At 38.3% G+C, this 20996-nt stretch overlaps 3 protein-coding genes across 6 annotated transcripts in view; 1 reads left to right on the top strand and 2 right to left on the bottom strand.

The window, feature by feature from the left end:
* LOC131882686 (uncharacterized) overlaps positions 1-3005 on the bottom strand; it is a gene marked incomplete in the record, with an annotated part of 11204 nt that extends 8199 nt beyond the window's left edge. The window contains 3 exon segments of the mRNA XM_059229919.1: positions 70-117; positions 356-416; positions 2825-3005. Coding sequence (XP_059085902.1) covers positions 70-117; positions 356-416; positions 2825-2903 — 188 coding nt within the window.
* LOC131882682 (uncharacterized) overlaps positions 1-10457 on the top strand; it is a 10787-nt gene extending 330 nt beyond the window's left edge. For 2 of the 4 annotated variants that reach the window (XM_059229916.1, XM_059229914.1), the window contains exons 2-13: positions 4565-4815; positions 4931-4952; positions 6514-6638; positions 6713-6831; positions 7455-7656; positions 7729-7826; positions 7900-8051; positions 8240-8260; positions 8322-8365; positions 8428-8456; positions 8532-8703; positions 10224-10457. In XM_059229916.1, coding sequence (XP_059085899.1) covers positions 4665-4815; positions 4931-4952; positions 6514-6638; positions 6713-6831; positions 7455-7656; positions 7729-7826; positions 7900-8051; positions 8240-8260; positions 8322-8365; positions 8428-8456; positions 8532-8703; positions 10224-10372 — 1284 coding nt within the window. In that variant the 5' untranslated portion in view covers positions 4565-4664 and the 3' untranslated portion in view covers positions 10373-10457. Of the gene's footprint in view, positions 1-4502; positions 4816-4902; positions 4953-6513; positions 6639-6712; positions 6832-7454; positions 7657-7728; positions 7827-7899; positions 8052-8239; positions 8261-8321; positions 8366-8427; positions 8457-8531; positions 8704-10223 lie in introns of those variants that run through there. The other 2 variants (XM_059229913.1, XM_059229917.1) reach the window with 2 other exon arrangements.
* Positions 10458-11742: 1285 nt separating this feature from the next.
* Positions 11743-18762, bottom strand: LOC131882426 (progranulin-like). Its single transcript, XM_059229565.1, has 3 exons — positions 18493-18762; positions 14663-14825; positions 11743-12634 (listed from the first exon to the last, which is right to left on the bottom strand). Exons 1-3 carry the CDS (start codon positions 18692-18694, stop codon positions 11782-11784), a joined length of 1218 nt encoding a protein of 405 aa, XP_059085548.1. The 5' UTR covers positions 18695-18762; the 3' UTR covers positions 11743-11781.
* Between the last annotated feature and the right edge of the window lie 2234 nt (positions 18763-20996).

Here is a 20996-nt window from a genome sequence, read left to right as displayed (position 1 = left end):
CCACCTTTGTTTACGTTAACTCACCCAGCCGCACAAGTTCCAGCCACAGTTCCGATTTTGCTTGAGCACTCGTTAGATGTCAGGCAAGTCCCGACTCGCAAAGTGTCTGGTCTTGAACTAAGAAAAGAAAGTTGATTTTGTCTCAATCTAGAAAAAACAGTCATGAGTGGATGGAAACTCTTAATATTGTTTACCCGGAAAGCTAAAACAAAAAAGAATATAGGGAGCCCATAGACGGATACACGGTTCGCAATAAATTTGATACTTAACAACAACCCTAACAGATTTGAATGGTCAAAATCTCGATGAAAGTTGTGTCATCAAATAATACGTTATAACTTGTTAAATCATTTACCTCGCGAGATTGCTCTGACATTGGCCGTTTTCGAAAGTCACAACGTTAAACAAAGAGAACACTAAAAAGAGATTGATTGATCAGCGTTCGAGTGGATTTTAGAAGGGAATAGGAGAACAGATATAAATATTGAAACTGCTCCTCTTATCAAACTTGCTAAAAACCGAAAAATACATTTTACGTTACTTGACTCACTATCCAAAGTAAACCTAACTAAGCAAACGATAAAAATTTCTCGAAAATCAATTAAGCCTTAGAGATGTTTTTAAGAGTGTAAATGAATGCAGAACTTAGTGTCATTTTGATATTGATTAAACACAGACTTTTGATATCTAAAAATGATATACGGTAAGTAATGTTGAACAGCATTTTGAGCTCCTTTGAGATTGCACAAGGAAAAGAAAAATAACGTGTTATCCTTGTTATATTAAAAAACTGGTATCAATTGTTTGAACGTTCGAGTTTAGATGTATACCTGGGCATTTTAAATCTAAGCCGGATGAAAATAGGAGTATTTGATCTCACCTAGTTCAGCAGCGTGCAAGTCGATTGCTTAATAATTTCTGCAGATGTGCTAACGACTTAAGTGTGTCCCTATTTATCACTGAGGATATTTTTTGACGATCATGGTTTTTGGATAAATGTAGAAGCATGTAAGTTCTCAATTTGACCTACAGTTTCACTATTCAGGTGTTTCCCTTTGACTTTGTGGGGCTAGAAAAAAATCGAAAAAGATTTCCCTGGGAATTTCCGTCAAAACTCAATAACTTGTCTCATTTGAAGAAGAATCTAATGCACTTGTTCGATTCGTAAATGTTTCTTGCACCACCGTTGATCTTCCAAGAGTGCTCATGGTTAGGTGGAATGATGAACCCATGATTTCCCAATAAAAGATGCTCTTGACTTGACAGTTTCAAAGCGAGTTTTGGACGAGTTTTTTGAACAATAATCCAAATCAGCCATTGGCTCCAAGGCTAGATTCCAATGAGTATTTCAATGGGGTTATGACATGGATTGAACATGACGGGTAGATCCNGAAAATGACAATAATAATTCGGATAAAAGTGAAAATGAAATAAGTATCAAGCCCGTTAAGCAAAAAAACAACTTTTGTGAAATACACATGTTTAAAATTAGCTCAGATAAGTGTGTTAAATCACTTAAAGCCCATTAAAATGCATCCTTATAAAAAACGTAGTCAATCAGTATTAAACGTACTCTTATTTATGTATTGACCTAAAATTTCATAAACTTCTATCAAGCACATGCTTATTTATCACAACTTAAAGGTTGCGTTTTACGCCTTAAAAGATCGAAAACTGGCCTAATTATGTTTCCAGTTATTCCCAAGGAATATGATTGTCTTTTTCAATGACACGGCAAGAAATAATATTTTTTGTATTTTGTTTAAGGTTTCTTTAAAAGCAAAAAGGAGCAAAAAATATCGCTTAAAACTTACAAAACATGCAAAACTGCCTTTCAATTTATTTAAGTGCCAAAAGCTACACTATTCTATCATGTTCCTAAAATATTTGAACGATACCTGTGACAGTTTAATTTTCTAAATTGTCACTTTTTGCAATAATTAATTTCTACGTACTAGCGATGTTTTTATTCAACGTTAGTAGAATTTTGTCAAAATTCAAGATTAAGTTTGATTAAAGTTGTAATTGACCAGTATGGTAGCAAAATTGTTAAATATTGTCATTAAGTAAGTTTTAAGTTATATTGCAAACTATATCGGGTTTTTCTAGCTGCTTCAGAAAAGTGAATTATTTCCATTTATATTTTAGGCATAGAAAAAGCTTATTATATTTCTTGGCAATTGCTTTAAGATATAACCGGAGCAATTTGTAGTCAAATTTGATGAAAATGCAATTTTTGAAACCGAGATATCTTATCGTTTGCTCCAGGGATTTGAATAAAATTCTAGTTGGAAACGCAACTAAGGTTACTCCCAACATCTATTGATTACGTTCTTAAAGATATTATCTCTTTGTAGGTTTTAAGTGGATTAATATTCTAATCAGAACTTGAATCCAAGATGATTTTTTACAAAAGTTGTTCCTTTTGTTTCAATAGCAACGAAAATTATTATTAGAAGTCTGCCATTTCCAAAAAGACTTTTATCAGTATTGTGAGTAACACCGCGTTATTTCACCTTTTTATCATATTTTGATAGAGAAGTTCATTAAAAATTTGGACGATGTAGCTTTTTTATTTTTGTTTTTCCTACTAAGATGATGATAGCGTTACTCTTTTAAGAAACTCTACAAAAACTGAAGGCTCACATATTGTTGACGAATTTCACAAAATGTTACGAAGAAAGAAAGACAAACGGAAATAAGTCCACATTTGATGCAACAAGTTCCTCACCTGCCAAACTGTCAGTAATGTCCTGGACACAGCAATTCATTGATATTCTACTCATTTGAGAATTAGAGCATTATCTCTAAAATAATCACTTACGTCTTCCGGTACGATTAGACGCTGTGCTTCCCGAGCTCATACCAATTATAACGCTGACAATAAATATCCACGGAAGCATTGTGCAAATCTCAAATAAAGTGTAGTTTTCTGGGAGATCTTTGCTCGTCCAGTATTCTTAGAGAAGTGGTCAACTCCGTTTTTGGGCACAGAATGCGTTGGCTGCAAGAATTACTTAGGCATTTCAGCCTCAATGAGCAGCTCCAATTTTCGCATGCAAAACGCACGGCAGTTCAACTGAAACTTTAGGGCCATTGTTGGAAGGAATAACAAGTACATTTTGAAGTTGAAAAAGTCAAATTTGCTAACCGATTTGTAAAACTTTTTATGCTGTCCACCCTGATTGATTGGTATGTGTTATCGCTGGGTAGTTCAAACAAATTTTAAATCTTGGAGAAAAAGAATCACCTAAACCAGAAGTCAGGTGAAAAATGTAAACTGCAGAACACAGCTTATTCAAATGATTGATCAATTTCTATCAATGTTTCATTGACATTGTAATTTAGGGAATGTTATGTAAATAACTCATAAATATAATGTTTTTCGAAAGCAAATTTAAAAAATAGGTATCAGGTACAATGACGATAAAATGCCTTTAATGCCTATCCAACATAAATCAAAAAGAATATCGATGACTGCTGGTCACCAAGTAGAAAGTATTTGAAATACTTATAAGGTTGCATCTACTTTTAAAATGTGCTTCAAGCAAAAGGAGTTCGACTTTTCATCCACTTTGGGTTCCGTTATTTTTTTACTAGATTTGCTTTTATTCCTTAAACCCTAGGTTCATTGGCAATGATGGTTTTGAGGGTGGAATAAATTAGTTGTGATCGGTCTACTATTTTAATCAATTAATACAAAAAAATACCTTTGGCCTCTAACGGGTTTATGAAAAGGTACTTAAAGGACCTTTATCCAAGAGAATGTTCCAAGATAAACGCAAAATTGGTTGAGAGATAATGATCCTAGATTTATGACGATGTATTATACATGAAACCTCATTCTTCCTGAAATAATTTGGTGTTCTGCAGTACCCACTGTGGATCAATTTTTGCCCATGAAATTGATGGCATGTTGGCATTGAACCACCCAAATCTGGAGTTTGGGGGCTTCCAGCTGTCTGAAGTAAATTTTCTTCAATATTGAATGGCTAAGCCACATAGGTAAGATTTATGAGGATGAGAGTAACGGCAATGCATATTTAATGAGCAATAACACCACATTTTCAATGCACAAGTGCTTGTAAAGCCATAAATGTGGATACATTCATATTAGGGAAATTACATAATATCTATGATCCAGTTAAAGAATAAAATAAAAATATTCATCACCCTCAACAAAGATGACTCAAATGTTCCATACCAAACGTTTGGAAAAGTCCCTACAGAGAGGTTGAAAGGAGATTACTATGGTACTAGACATGCTCGCCAAAATAGCTTTCAAGAGCAAATAAATGAAGTGTACTTTGGAGATAACAAATTTGACCATAAATAGGGTGCAAATTATTAAGGCTTTGAGAAAACGAATGTCTTTCATAACTTTTGGAAGGTTCAGTTTATTGTACAATATGCACAATAACAGATTGTCCGACCCACCGTGTGAATCGATTCTTAAGATGTGATGACAATTCAACTCTGCATTTAAACGTTTTATACAGTGCACATTGCATGCACCAAAATAGGAACCTAGCCCCTTGCAATAATTATCCCAATATTATTGCAGATAAGATGACAATGGCCCGGTTCCTCTGGATTGCGTTTGCGTGCATGAGTTCGTAAATGGTTCTCCAAACCATTCGACGAGTCTTCATCATACTATCAAGATGAGTAGATGGTTTTCTCAACATGTTGGAGGGCTCTTGGCACTTATACTGTTTGAATGTGCAATCCAGGCTCTGGCCATAACAACACAATTCCATGGAAAAGAACTTCCTAACTCAACATCTACTAGTTTGCATCGCAAGGGAAAGATTCGTAAGTGACTTTCTTTTCGTTTTAACCGTGATTGTAAACACTCCTTCCACCCAAAATCCATCTGATCACCCTCTTTAATATCAGCAGGTCTCATCCTTAGCTACGTTCTTTTTAGTGTCTTTCATGAACATCGTTCGGTGAGTGCCATACTTCTCAATGCACATATTTTTGAACTAGAGCCCTATGTGATGTAAATGTCCGCCCTCTTAATTTTGCCAGTCTTTTATACCCCTTGTTATGAAATGGAGAAGGGCGCTAATATCAAGGATATTTACTCTATGAAGAAGTTGGCACGATGCGTCCTTCTTGAAATGGAAATGGTCCTAGGGTTGGAGTGCGTAATAAGAAAAATGAATGTTCTTGAAAACATATTTTGCAAATATTGATTTACAAATAGTGGTAAGTCAAATTTTGGAAAAAAACACGCAAGAGGTAGCTTAATTACTTTGGGCCTTTTCTGAAGACCTTGTTGAAACTAAGTAAATCATGCCTCTCTAAAACCCTATTCATTTTTCGATATCTACAGTACAATGATTGCTTTGCTTAGTATAATTTTGACAACCCAAAAGACAATTTGAGTTATTTTCACATTAAGTAAGAAAAAGAATAAGAATGTTTAAGTTCTGTGATTCTGAAAATCTAATTTGTTCATTTGATAATTTGAATTTAGATAGAACCAGGGCAAGCCCGGGTAATCAATGATTGCAAAACTCGACTTTGAAGGAATTTTTGTCACTCTCTGCCACATTTTCTGCCAGATGGTCGAAAATGGTTTTCAATGTTTTTTCATCCAAAGCCACTTCTTCCACCATTGTTATATTTACTTATAACAATTTCTAATCACTGCATAAACCACAGGACTTATGTATGTACTCCCCTTTTCCATCGTGAACCTCGTGCATGTCAAAATCAATACCTAGAACCAGGAATAAAATGTACCCTGGTTGAAGCTCTATTGCAAACTTTTTATTGAATGGTAGTTGAGGCATTGATACAAGAGATCGTAAACACATAGAGGGCATATATGACGAATGAGACAGCACGATGCACAAGCATGGCATAAACCGTGATAACCTAAATGCGGAATAACAATACAGGGCTTTTTTTAAATCAATAACAAAGTTGTCCGGGAATCTTCAGCAAGATATTCTCTGATCAACATTAAACTCAAGTCAACGTTGAGACGGCTTCAACCATTGTTCGGGCACAACCGTTTTGTTCCAATCAGCGGCACGTTTTGTCCAGCAAATTGAGTACTAAGTCGGTAGAAAATATCTGTGGTCCAACCTCGATCTTGAAACTAGATTGACGTTTAAGAATCAATTGCTTAGCCGAACTGGGCTACAAGTTTTGATTTATGGGACGAAACCTTCCAATCAGTTTATTTTTAGAGAATTGGATCTGTTTGTTCTCATTAAGGGAGAGAGAACACGATTCAAAACTAACTTTGGGGTGCGCTCAACCAAAACTGACTCTGAGATTGGTTGAGAGAATACTGACTTAAGATTGAAGTTAAAAAAGTTGGGCTGAGCCCTTTGAACTGTGGATGGCAGTAGTATTTTTTTAAATGATGACTTTCACTTTTCTTTTGCCAAATCCCCCAAAAAACCGTATCGCTCTGCAAGTGATATATGCCCTTGGTTTTTTACCCTCTAACCCTAAACCTCTTCATGACAATGAGCTTGGAACTCATTTTAGTTTCGATAATACTGCTTGTGTCGGGACAGCAAGACTTGGAATTTGTTACACAGCTGCTGAATGTGAGGCTCGAGGTGGAAGGACAACCAATACATGTGCTCAAGGTTATGGAGTTTGTTGCATTTGTAAGTATATCGATCCTGAGAGATACGAGCGCAACATTGCTCTATTAGCAATTTAAGACCTTTACCATTTTTAGTCTCATTGGGTTGTGGTACGACCAGTGCAGAAAACTGCACCTACTTCGAGCCCGTTGGAACGATCAATCCAGGATCTTGCACCCATACCATTTGTCCATGTTCTTCTGACATATGCCAGGTATGCCATGAATGTCTACTTCACTGTTGAGTGAGAAGAGTTTAGAAATCACTTGTTGACAGTCTCTGAGACATAAAATGAATCTTTGCTTCCGTCAAGAGAACACTTATTGTAATTTATCTCGTCTAACCTGTGGACGAGCTTTTGGAGAGGTAATTTGACAAGTATTTTACTTAATGGTAGTGATCCAAACCATCTATCCTAACGGTTCTGTAGAAGGAACAACAGATGTTGGAAACCGGTTAGTTTGCATATTCGACTTCTTCCCGCTTGTGTTGAACACGAACCATTTCATCCTCATTAATATTTACGTAGATACCAACTATGTTACGAAGACTATGCTTGAGCTAAGGTAAAGACCGCAATGTCTAATGGTTCCTTTGAAATTTTTTATCTTTCCCTAATAGAGGTAGGTTCTATCTTAAGTTCAAGATAGTCAAGTTCGTAGGTTCAAGATGAAAACTTTGGGCTGTGAACGCAAAATGTATTCCCTAAAAAGATCTACTTATGAAAAACAGTTTCCTGGTTTGTATTTTAGTCTTATCAACGCCTAACATATTTTACACGTAAACACGGCAGGGAATTGTCGTCATATGTTGATTGTGATTTATTTTTATTTCTAGATGCGTCTGGACTTTTTGTTGTTCGATATAACCGGGCCATCCACGAGAACTGAATCCATTGGCACCTTCCGAGGAGGCCAGATCGCTGCCGAAGGCGTCCAGTACAGTGTTGCCACCCAATGTTTGACTGACATATTCAGTGTGACCAGTTCGAGTGGAATCAACCCACCTTCAATCTGCGGCGTTAACACCAATGAACACAGTGCGCCTCATAATGACCACCAATGAATGGTATGAGGCTATTTGAACATGTTCATGGCTTGATTTCTTGTAGTGTATGTGGACGCCGGGGACGGTTGCAATGACCTCGTATTCCAAATTGGCGAAGTTGCCAGGGGAAACACGATTCCAGCAAGGCAATGGGCTATCAAAGTAATCTGACGTTCATGAAGTATATGCATTTCAATCCTTTGCCATCTCAAACGGAATTATCTTGCATTTCCAGATTTCACAATTCTCTTGTGATTATAATAATCTGGCACCCCCCGGTTGTACTCAATACTTTTTCAATTCTGACAGCGGAGTCGTACGGAGTTACAACTATGACAATGCTCAAAGTCGACATCTAGCGGACCAACAACAAGTTGTTTGTGTCAGGTACGAATATAACTTTTGAGCGACGGTTCGCGGAGATTTTTGAATGAGAACAGTTCCAGTAGTTTTGTTTAAACATAAAATTTATAGCTCTTTTTCGCCTTATTTCGCTCTATAAATTCATGGCTTAAATACTCACAATACAATGAAAATTAGTTTCGGTCAAAATTTTATTTCTATTTATTTTTCAGACGCGAACAGGCACGCTGCAGGTGAATAGTGGTTTTGGGCGTCATTTTTTCTATTATTATCATCAGCCAAACTTTGTTTCAGAATCTGTTGGTCAGCCCCTGAGAAAACTGGGGTTTCTGTTAATGGTGAGTTAGTTAATCCTTTTCCATCTACACAAGCACTACTTCTGTTTTTATTTCTATTTTAGGCTTGATCAATGACAGAGGAATCGTCAGTGTATGAAAGCAAAACAATTGCTGTGCGAATTGCATTGCACCTTTCTCTATTACTCCATTATTTTCTTTGCTTTAGCCTGATATTTGTTGTGCATACAACATGAATGACGCAATGGAAGTGAAAGGATATGACTGTATAAGCATTCCTGGGGCTGTAGCAGCTGGCACATTGACTCCGGTCCCGGAACGAGTTTGCGGAATAAGAGGTTTGGTGACGGCTAATGGAAATGATTACGTTCCAATCTGCTGTAAGTGGATAGACTTTACAATGTGATGTCTCAGTAGGTGGGATTAACGTGCTAAGTAGGCCAATGTTTATGGTACAAAAGAGTTCGCTTACTAGAAGAAGCTCTATCCTGGTTTGAGAGAAAAAGGAACTCTTTCCTATGGGCACTCCCATGTCACTAATTGATAGCGACTCTAAAAAAGTTGCAATAATGTCTTGGCAAAATCCACACATTTGGTTTACTCCAATTTTAATTGCTATTTTGACGGAACTTGACGCAGCAGAAATATTAATTCCTCGTTTCTCAAATAATTATGATTTTTTGCAGTCAACTTCATACACCCAAAGAATATACCCGGTACTTCAATTGATATGGGTCATGTTTCAGCTACACACTCGAGACTTTTATTGATTGGTCAAAATATGAACATGTCTAATTTTCGACCAAAAAAACCAGACGATTGGTTATCAAAACGTAAAGGGATGCATTTGAAATATTCTGTAATGTGAACGTGCGAGAAATCTATTCAATCATTACCAGGCTTCTGCTTAGTTTTACCCTGACATCAAATTTTTGATCATACCCCACACGTGTCGACGGCTTGGCCATCACAATTTGAATGGACATTTTCATCCAACTCGACCATCAAATCATTGAAAACAAACCAACGAATGGTAAGAACGAGTCGACAGTAGGTGAATCGGTGACCATGAACTAGTGCTTCTTCAGCCAATTGAAGGCCCCTACAGTCAGAAATCATACCCTAACAGCCGTTCCCCTTTCACCCATTCTCTCTAAAATTTGATGTGCTGGTGCACTTTCTTGGTCTTGCATCCTCTGTAAGCAAATTCTGTACTAGACTGGGGTATTCATAAAATGATAGTAATCCTCGCTCACGAAAAATGTTACCTGGAAATCCTTTTTTCTCACAAGCTAAGACTGAATGAGGTAGAATACTTAAAAGAAAAGAGGTGTATTTATTTAGCTTTGACGCAAAAAAAGTTTGTCGGAGACATCCCTCTAGCTTTTCACTCATGCCATGCTCACAAGGATCGCTTGTTAGTAGACAATAAAACGGTTCTTTTGATTTCAATAAAACATTTAACCAATCACAGTCAAAAACCAATGCAATCCTACCTCCAAAAATTGAAACGGGACATGGCGACTTTCAGTACCGATATCCCTTTACATGTTACACAAGGTAGTTAAAGGCCTTCGTATTAGCAGGCACCACTCTCATCATAAGTGCATTGCAAATCGGCCGACGGGGACGCAGACAAGAAATAAAAAGGAAGTCATGCAACTTTGTGGTTATACAACCTGCAAGGATGTTCTCCTACCCTGTTTGATCGGATGAATGCCGTCTTTTAGGACCATCCGAAGAGGATCTTCAAAAGGGTCCGAATGACCTCCGGAGAGACAACGGTCTAATTTTAATGTTTTTCAGACACCTCAGCCTAGTAATCTTGGCAAGCCATCACAAAGCACATCACCCAATTTCCTAACGTAGTGTATTTCAACTGATTCGTCTTCATTTACAGCTGTAAGCGAACCCTTTCAAATTCGATTCAACAGCGATTCTTATGAAGCCACCAGCGATGGTGAGGCAATCAGTGAGGAAGCTGAAGTGTTGGGACCCAATACCGGATTTGAACTAAACTACGCCCTGTCCAACGACAATTGCTCGTAATATGCAACATTGGCAGTCTTTGTAAGATTAGAAATCAAATTTAAAAACATGCTTCAAAGGTGAATAAACTTGGTCAAGTCTGCAATTTCATTGTTAGAGTTCTGCTTTCGCGTATCTTTACCTTAGTAACATTGGATTTAGAAATACAAGTCTTTAGGTATGTATGAAGACGTCGTGCAATAGTAATACAACTTTCACTGTAGTAAAGTGATTGTGAATTAGGCCATATTGTGAATATCCTCCCTCCGTGTTTCGGTCTTACATCCAAAAGGTCGAGCAAGTTCAAAGATGTTAACCTAATTATACTAGAGATGACCAATAGAGCCGTTGAAGAAGTTCGACTGTGAAGTACCCCAATGAGTAGGGCATTGAGCTTTCTAAAATATCAGTCATCTTCGACCTTTATAAACTTGATCCATGGATTTATTCTGCTGGTGACTTTGTTAATTACATTTCGTTTAGGTTCAAGATCAAATAGGGCATCACTTGTAGCCTAAGAGCAAGTTCTAGCACGACATACTCCAGGTTGGTCAGAACGAACGATAAGTTCATGTAATTCCTACCTTGCTTTTTAGCACCTTTGCTCATCGTCTTTCACATATGTTAGATTCATCTCAAAAAGAGGACATCATCAAGTGGTAAAGAACTTACCGTGTTCAAGATCCATTTGAACAAATTGGTCAATATAGGTCTTGCTTGGTTAATTCATATAGCTTTTTAAAAACAGCATCCTTCGTCAATGATCTATCTGCGCTTGGTGTGTTTGATAACGAACCAACTTGGGCCGATTAAGTCTTCTTCTAAAATGAGAATTCCTTTGACTGATATCATTCTCTAAATGTGACTTTTTTGTCAATTTCCGGTTTCCTTTGATATTTCTGCTGCAAATTTCTTTATAATTTCCAAATCAATAACTCTAACGGATGTAAATCCAAATCCTCTTGAATAAATAAGAAGAGTATCAAACTCGAAATGGATTCAGAAAAGACAGAACCCTATCCATCTTTCCTCGAGTCGTCAAGATCTATTTACTCGATAGCGCCTTTATAAACATAATGTACTCGTACGTACAAAATACCTATGTTTCCCAGAGGACATAATTTCAAATCCCACCTTCGGAAGATAATATCTAGTCGGTAGGCTTTCCCGTCTTCCTTTTAAATTTATACGTATACTCTACCTCACGATGTTAGTGCTCGAGTGGTCCTATAAAAACCCAGTCGACAGCCGAAATTGAATGATGATATTTTTCGGGAACGAGCAGAGAGCTGATTTCTGTGCCGAAATAGTTTTAGGAAATAGTGAACCAGAAAACAAAAAAACAAAAATAGGATTTCGACCTGATAAACCTTATGAAATTGAGGTGCGAAAAGTTTCCAATCACTGTTTACTTCATTGGATCAATTTGGCTAAAGAAGACTCTGCGATGGGCATAGGGACTCTTCCAACGCGCAATTCAGTCCGTCAGGACAACACACCCATCCCTCATGCGGACAGCAGCTGCCAAGCGGGCAAATCAGACCTTCACAAGGTTTCCTTGGTTCCATTAAATCACCGTATTTCTTCATAGGGGTTACATCCACAGGAGGGCAGAAATCCGCACTGGGAGCGCAGTAGACGTCATTTTCGCAACAAACCCAACCCGACTCACCACAACAACCTCCAGGACAAGCAGTTCCTTCGTCGCACTGCCGACTTTTGGTCACTAGGACTGGCTTGGCTTCAGGAAATCCAATACAACGGTCAGCTGATGAGGCGCACGTTCTTTGGTCCTGGCAGCAGAACCAGTTTTTCTCGTTGCAACATCCCCCTTGACACTTGGTTCCGGTACAAGAGGAGTGGGACGCGGTCTTCACCTCGCATTTATCGGGTGAGCTGGCACAGCTGAGGCCATCCTCGCAGCAAACCCAACCGACCTCTGGACAACATCCCCCTGGACAGGGTGTACCATCACATTGGCGACTGGAGGTTCTGGACTTCAATTTACGAAGGAGTGGGTGGACTTGAACGCACAGGCTGTTGTTTTGGGCGCAATGGGCGTCGTCCAGGCAACACGACCAGTTCATCTCAGGACAACATCCTCCTGGACATTCTGTTCCGGCACATTTGGTAGACACCCGCAACTGCTTCAGTTGGGTGGACAAGTGACCGTGGTTAGGAATGTCAATATGGGCACTATGGATCCCCAGGGAGAGGCATATGAGCGCCAAAAGCAATTTCATGTTGACGTGCCAAATAGAGGTTGTGATTAGTGCGAGACAGTTTTATCTATCTTGACTTGAGTTAGCTCGTTCAAAGTTGTGATTGCTCGGTTTGCACATTGACGTGCTCCGTGATGCAGAGTATTTATCTTCAAAATTCCCATGATGAGGGCGCCGCTTCTGAAGAGATTCAACGTTGGATTGTAGTGCAATCTTCTAATCTAGTGCCTTGTTGACTTATCAATCCTGTTGAAAATGAAGCATGATAATTCTGCTTACGGACTTTTCATACTTTTTCAAGTGATCTTTTTACTCATGCGTCACAAGATTTAATTATCCCTAGCCATCCAGTGCTAAGCAATACGCAATGTTAGATATTACTGCAGACTTTTGCATTCCCTTTCCATTAACCCGTTCCACAATTTGAACTAAATGAAAACTAAAAATTATAATTCTGGCTCTAACTCGCCGCTCCATAAATAACAGGAACGAAGGTCTTGGAGAGTAAGCTACAATACATGAGAAAAGTTGAGTGAGACGTGGCTAGGTGTATGTGGAAGGCGTTTTGTTCTACCAATAACTTCAGTTCTTCGCCATGTAGCTTTGCGCTTTGTTGGGACATCTCCTCTCTAGCTCATCCTAGTGTCAAACACTAGAACGTGATCTCGACGTTTGCCATTGCTCCATCTGATCCTTACGTTACGTAAAACTCATGCAAAAAAGGCGGAATATTGCAGGAAAGAACCATTTTTTTGACAATTTTGACTAACTCTAGCGGACCCTGCAAAGTAATTTCGAGTCCCATTTGTTGCTCGATTCAGACCATTTTTGACCATATGAATACCCTAATCAAGTAGACAAACCTTATACACATTTAGATTATTGTAATTCAGTGCGATTTCAGTTTGTGCTTTATTTGTTTGTGATACAAGTAATAAACTGAATATAAGAGGTTGAAAGAATGACACATTGAAGTAGCAGCTGCACGATGAAAAGCAGCACAAATTTTGGGAGGTCATTGGGGCACTTTTCATAACAGTAGAGGTACTAAAAATCCAAGATACAAATCTCAATACTGGGCAATAACAGTTTCTAAGGTTTCAAAAAGTTTATTGCAAAAATACGAAATTCTAAAATACAAAAAAATCAACCGCAAAACGGCTTTTTTCTTCTAAAATTAGTTTTTATTCGTGTTAATGAGTGAAACTAAGACAGTTTATAAAAATACGTACCTGCATGAACCATTCCTTTAATGGATAAAAGAACTGAACCTGCAATTTGATCCCTCAGCAAAGAGATATGAAGCCTCAAAAGTAGGAGTGATCTCTCAAAATTTGACGATGACGTCATCTTCCTTTCCCGCTTCAATGAGTCAAAAAGTCCAGTACAACTTTCTCTACTTCATGCATTCGCTTTTCTACGTCGTGAATTGACCACTGAGGAAAGATGCCCTTGAGTGATGATTTCATTGGCCTTGTTTGGCTTACTAGTGTAAACAAAATGTGTCTTTTGGTTTGACGTTGAGTCCTCTTCCGGGCTCGGCGAGTCCAACAAAAAGTCAGAAAATCAAAGGACCAAGACGAGTTCGATTTTTGTCAGACTCGCCCCAGCGCTTGTTTGGTGTATCCTCTCGAATTGCTTTTCCATGCATCCGGAGTGACTGAGTGAGAGAAACACACTTCGATAGCGAATTCGTATTAGAAATATAGGGCGCATGGTGAAGTCCCTTAACCAATGTTTGGGCACAGCTTGTCAATATTCTTCGGAAATTCTACATTTTTTCACTCAACTATCACTACCACCAACTGCATGCAAGTCTTTTCCAGCAAATGTAAGTCGGTGGTAGTTGAACTATAAATTGACCAACAAGTACCACAAATACCACTTAAAAAGGAGACTTTCTTTGAGGAACATTATTAGTCAATGATTGAATGACCGTGCAACGAAACTAAAAGCACAATGGAGAGGCGACAAAGAAATACATATTTTTTTTCTCAATTTGATCTAGTAGAATTGAGAAGAAATATATTATATTAACACAAAATACTGACGATACATAGGATTGAAAGGAGCATGTTTCAACATTTACTTTAATAAACTAATTGCTGGAGGACAAGTCAGGAAATCGGGTGCGCAAAATTTGTTATCTGGACAACAGATCCAATCATTCTGAGGGCAACACCCGCCCGGGCAAAGCGTTCCATTGCAATCTTCCTCTGCAGATTTCAGAGGCCTGGCATCCAAGACGCTTTCTGAAATAGAATGAAAAAGGGGTGAAAAATGAGTCACATATAAGAATTACATGAATTTTTACGTTTATAGTAGGAAAGCTGAAAAAATTGAAATCGCAAACAAAGCCTGTTCCTAAGTAGATTATTCATCTTTAAGTGCTAGAAAAAACAGGGTCCTGCCTCATCTTTTATCAAAGTGAAATCCTTTTGACCTTCTTTTGACCACACGTTAACGTAGTGCTGAAAATAGATGCTTTCTCATTTTACGTGCATCACTGGACATTTATAGATTTTATTCAGTGTCTGCACATTGTTCCCCTTGCATTATCTTATTTTAACCGCTTTTCTTCACGTCTCAAAATATTTTTGGTAGGAACCACTCATTTAAGCAAATGGTCATCGTAGCAATTATAGCGCATCCCTATCGGCCTACAGAGCTCATTTACCTTTTAGGAAGCTTAACCTGAGTGTAAAACAAAATCCCCCTTACTCAAGGCTTCGGAAAAATGTGACGATCAAGGTTAATGTGAAGAAAACTAAAAAGAGCTCAAACTTAAAACAAGTTACCTTTGAAACATTAGGGTTTATTCACGCTAGGGAAAGTAATGCAAATCGATTGAGTGAGAAAATGATGAATTCGCCCGATCTCTTTCCGTCCGTTATCCAGGGGTCCTTGGTTGGGATTACAATAATTTTCATTTTTGTTGGCAAACCTTGCATTAATTTTCGCTTTTTCTGATCTACAGGGGAGAATAGGCCCGTCATTTGGAAATTGCAAATGCAGCCTCAGGCTATTTGCACGAGATTTGCACTAGCTTTAGACTGAAGGAAATTGCATCTTTGCCAACCTGAATTGGTTCGTGGAACAGGTCAAGATCGTTGCCTTCCAACATTGCAATGGAGATGATAATCGACCAAATTTGGGCGGTAATTCGGGATATCTTTTGCATTCGACTCTCCAGAAGTGCTTTAATGGGATGCCGATTGCACAATCACAGAAGATGATTTGGACTGTAATTTACTTTGGCATGTATACCGTTGGCTGCATAACTAAGCCGGTATCAAAAGAAGTATATCTACGGGAAAAATCGTTTTCATCAGATTTCCAATTGTGCGAAAGTGCAATCTTCTTAAAACTGAGTACTCCAAGCGCTCAACCGATTCTTTGAAGATGGTGATGGGGGGATATTTGCTTACGTGAAAAACGATGATCAATCTGACTATGATTGGTAGAATTATGGACCAGAGATTTACTCCCACACGACCTCTGATTGCTTTGGCTCTTGTTCAAACTCAATTTCTCACGAAGTGCATGAATTCATGCCCTGCCATTCTTCGACAATCGCAGGCACTTTTTTTTAGTATCTTGCATCTTCGGCCATTGTCAAAGTGGCAAAAACATTTTCTTAGATCGATGTGTTATGTATGCATTTGAAATTTACCTTTTATCGTCAAACAAGTTGGTGTTTTTGGCGACTATAAAGCGTCGGCAACTCTTCAGACAAAATACATGCAAGGTATTACCGAGGCGACGGTAGCTCATTCGTATTTTGTTCGTTTTGCACTTGAGTTTTGAGAGTGCATACGTTTTGAGACAAACTTGCTCAACTTGCAGAAATCGTGTGAAGGGTATTTATAGCATGTGGTGGTTTGCGATGAAAAATAACCGTTATCAGGGCATCAGGAACAAAATTATGTTAATTATAACCCCTATAAATCTCACATTGGTGTACTCGCTGCGACCCCAAAATATAAAAAAAAATACTCATTTTTTAACCCTCATAACGTCCTTCATTTTTCATTTATCTTGTATCAAATGATCGAAACTTGAATCATCTAGAGCAGTCTTTCCTGAAACTGGCAAATGCCGAAATATTAAAATAGCTAACGATAAGAATGAGTATTTTGTTACAATGTATTCTGATTAAAGCAGATCACGGCCAAAATTTCCGCATACTCTTAGCGACATTGGAAATTGTAATGCTTTGTAGCTTCTATCTCCTCGAATAAATTTGATTCAGGGCACAGTTGTCAAGTAGTTCGTTGGCAGAAATTATCCCCTTTGAATAAGTACTTTACACCAAGCTTCATGAAAGCGTACCTAAAGCGTGAAAGTATCGGCATGTCAACCAACCATTGATAAACTTGGATCTCAATTTCTATCTAGTTGTCACACATTTATACTTGAAATAGAAATCTGGATCCTTCTTCTGCTTAGAGAGTTTACAGAGTGTTTTTCTCAAAACCCATTTTTCAGGTATTTGCCCTACGGGTTGCATTTAATTTATTTCATGTCATATATTTTGGCAAAAAACATTTCATTTCATCTGCCAGAACTTTGAAATATGGCCATAGGGACTTGTAAAGTAAGGGCTTCATCATTCGCCCGCGGGGCATTCCAAGTCAAGTGTGCACAATTTTTGACGAAACTATCTTTCTTAGCGCAGTGGTTGGTTGCAATGTGAAAAAGTCAGACCCGTAGTTTTAGTTGTCTTGTCCATCCAGGGTCAATTCTACTGTCAGTTTTAAACGAAAATGCTTGACCCTTGATGTTTAAAAAGCCTTTACTCCGGTTGTAGCACTCCAATTGCGATGAATTGAACGTCAAAATACTCTTGGGAGTTCATGGCCCTATGTCTGCTTAAAAGTACTCAAAAAAATGTAATATCAATGGGATTATATTTGGTGAAGACTTGGCGAGCAAATGTTTTATGGATTCATATCTTCCCGGTGCTATCGCGCAACCTTTGAGGCGATTAAGTCTCGAAACTGAAGGCGTGGACATGGAAAATTCAAGATATTCTCATTCATTTATCAAATTTGCATGACATTTTTGTAGACGATATTTTAAACAACATCATTGTCTAACTGGGAACGAGTGGGGTTAAGAAGAATGAGTGGAACACTTATTTCAGAGGTCGTATTACTGGGAATCCTGGAGCTTTATGCCTCTCTATTGTGAGCCAGTACTTCCGAAGTATTGGTTGCTAAGAGTTCAGGAAAAGCAATTGCAACGAGCAACACCATTACATTTTGTGCGAGGAGTGGTTATGTGCTTCATTTATCATTTTGTCCAAAGGATAGGGATTCTAATCCGTTTCTGTTATTGAAGAACAAGTAAATCAATGCTCATTTTCATCCTTAGTGCCTCTGTTCATTAATGACGTTATCCTTGGTCAAGAGCAAAAATATACTCGTATGTTGACATGTAATGTAACTGTTATCGTCACAAACAAAGAGGACGCCTTTGTCGACCTAAAAGTTCAAGTTTAACAAAGCACATTAGGCATTCTCTGAAGGCGGGATTCGGACCCACGCCCTGCGGGGAAAGATGACGTGCCTCTTTCGGGTACATTAGACCACTCGGCTACCATTTCACCAATCAAAGTGTGTCTCTTGAACTCTTTGATAAATTTATTTTAATATATAAACTGAATTTCTTTTTACCAATATTGATTGTAGCAAATGAAAATTGAACTGCAGGAAAAAAAGTGAACCCATTTATTGCCCTTTTCGTCAATTTCTAATCTTTTGAACGTTATCATCGTAAAGATAGTAAAGCTAAGAAAATGGATTTGAGGACATGCTTTCGTCCAAATATCTCCATTTTTGTTAACTAATGAGCCCTCGTTCAACAATTATTTTTCCATTTGTCGGGGAATGATAAACGGATCTTAATACGACTCACCTGTGGCGTTACACTCGCTCTCTACGGCAGCGCACTCTTGTCCATTGGAGCAGCAGACCCATCCAGCATTGGGACAACATCCGTTGGGACACTCCTGTTCCCATTCATCGCACTCTCCGCTAACAGGCTGAAGGCTCTTCCCCGAGGTAAGAGAAGTGAGTGCAAAGGCCACAAAGAACACGGCTACGGTTTTGAGACTCATTTTGTGAGGTCAGTGATGGCGTAACGAATAAGAGGACTTGATCGTTGCGACAACGTCTTTATAGACGGGTAAGACTGTGGGAGGTAACTTTATCAGTTGTAAAGTCAATGCAATTGTGATACTAGTTCACCGCAGTTGAGACTGGAATACAAATTGTCGGTCCTTGGCCTTTTAACATTGAAGAAAACTAGATGTGAGCCACTATATTCTTGGAACATGTTTCAGATGCTTCGCAATAATTTCACCCAAAGTATGACTAGATGAAGATAGTCAGCAACGTCGTATCTTGTTTCACAGTTTTCTGTTTTGTAGTCGGTTATCACTTTTTGCAGATCTATTCAATTATTCATTTTTTGTTTGCATTTCTCGATGGTACCCAAAATTCTGACTAAGAGTTGGAATAAATGCAACGATTTTTGGGATCCCATTTCATTGGGAAAGAAAAAGAGGAATGGTTGGCATAAATGTTTTAAATAATGAATGCATAAGTGTAAAAAACAATAAATGCTCCGGTTGATCTAAAAGCAATTGGCAAGAATTGTACCTTTTTCAATATCCAAGAAAGTAAGAAATAAATGAAGTATGTAGAAAAAGCTGCTATAGCATGCAATATCACCTAAAACTTAATTCAAACCTTGAAGTTTAATTCATGTTAATCAACCATGATCCTCAAGTGTGATTTAAAGCAATACACCATACAGAATATACAGTATATTCCGTGATCAACAAGACTTTGCTTACGAGAGCGGTGAAAAATATCGGTGGAATCTTTGAAGGCTACCCCGAGCTGTTAGTCAAGATTTGAGGGAGACAACCTAGGAGGGGTAGGGCGGTTTTGTTTAAGTCCTCAAAAGCTGGTAGGTTAACCCACCAAGATTCTTCAACACTCTCTTAAACAAAGTCTTGGTGGGAATGGCGTGTTGCCTCAATGCAAAATGATTCACACTATTTAACTATTGCTTCTTCATCCCCAATACCGGCAGTTCCTGACATAGATGAGATTTATCATAATTTAGTGTTTGTTGTGACAGTCACCCTTGCCCGCTCCTGTGTGCTAGTTGATGATGACAATTCTTCTCTTTGCTCCTTGTTAGAGAGGGGTTGAGAAAATGATTTCTCTTACAAGCGTTGAGAAGACAAAAAAACCTCTTGAGAGTGACTTGTTTTCCCTTGAGATGAATAATATATAGAAGATTGAAGGTAATAGTTCCATTCCAGATCATTCAGTACTCTCTGGATGAGCCTGTATAGCTTTGATGTTTATGAAAAACAATAACTAATCTTGTATCTTTGATTCTGTTTTAAGTGACATTATTCATTATCTTAACTTGGAACAAGACATTGGCTGTTTTCTTGTCATCGAAAACGTAAATCGTATGTTTTGGCAAAAAGTTGAAAAAAAAACGAAGTCGTTTTTTGTGCCATGTTTGTGCAGAGTACAATTTGAAATGTTGATAACAAAGAATCTCCTCTCGATTGATGTTGATGAAAGTTCGAGTCAATATAACGCAAAGGATGCGTTTTATCTTGGTCAACTCTGTTTTGGAAAGTGATACTTCTTCATGGACTTTTAGTACACAAATATGAAGCACTTTGAAAAATGATTGCTTTCTAAGGGTTCATCATTTTGTTTGTAATAGGACGTTTGAGTAAGGCCTGGTACCAGCAACCAAACGAACCTACCAGAGCTTGCCAAAATGTTCCCCCCAAAAAGCGCCGCCACATGTTTAGGCATTAGAGCTCATATTCCAACAGAATATCTAATCACCGTGATCTTTTGTCATTTCAAAGTCCAAGGGCAATTGATAAAAAAGTTACTTCAGTTTTAAAATAGGTCAAGCTAACAAAAGTACGAAGTTAGTTTCTCAATACGTAGGAGAGGTAATGCTGACGCCTTGCGGCCAAAAATAGCCCTAAAATCAGCCGTTTGTTATGATTTGATATTGGGTGGGTAGAAATTGGTGGGCGAAGCCACCCCAAAGTGAAATTATTTCCGTATTTAAACGAACTCAGTGTTATTGCCAACATGACCTCTCTCATAATGAAAGGGGGATTCTCAGCCCTCAAATACGAGTTCTCAAGAAACTCTCTTGAAGCGAAGGCATGGCGACCTCTTTACGTCAAACACGTTCATGGAATGAGCGAGAGACGAGAAGACGGAGAGCCAATTGTCATTCGAGGTTTACTGCATTCGAGAAATGAGCGTCTCGAAAACGTCTTATCCGGTTGAATTAACACTAGATGAGGCACGGAGAGTAATCGATAATCATTCCAATTGTAGGTCAGGCTCAACAAGCCAGTG

The sequence above is a fragment of the Tigriopus californicus genome, chromosome 6 (assembly GCF_007210705.1).
Source record: "Tigriopus californicus strain San Diego chromosome 6, Tcal_SD_v2.1, whole genome shotgun sequence".
NCBI classification, from domain to species: Eukaryota; Metazoa; Arthropoda; class Copepoda; order Harpacticoida; family Harpacticidae; genus Tigriopus; species Tigriopus californicus.
This window is presented reverse-complemented; position numbering and strand designations above follow the sequence as displayed.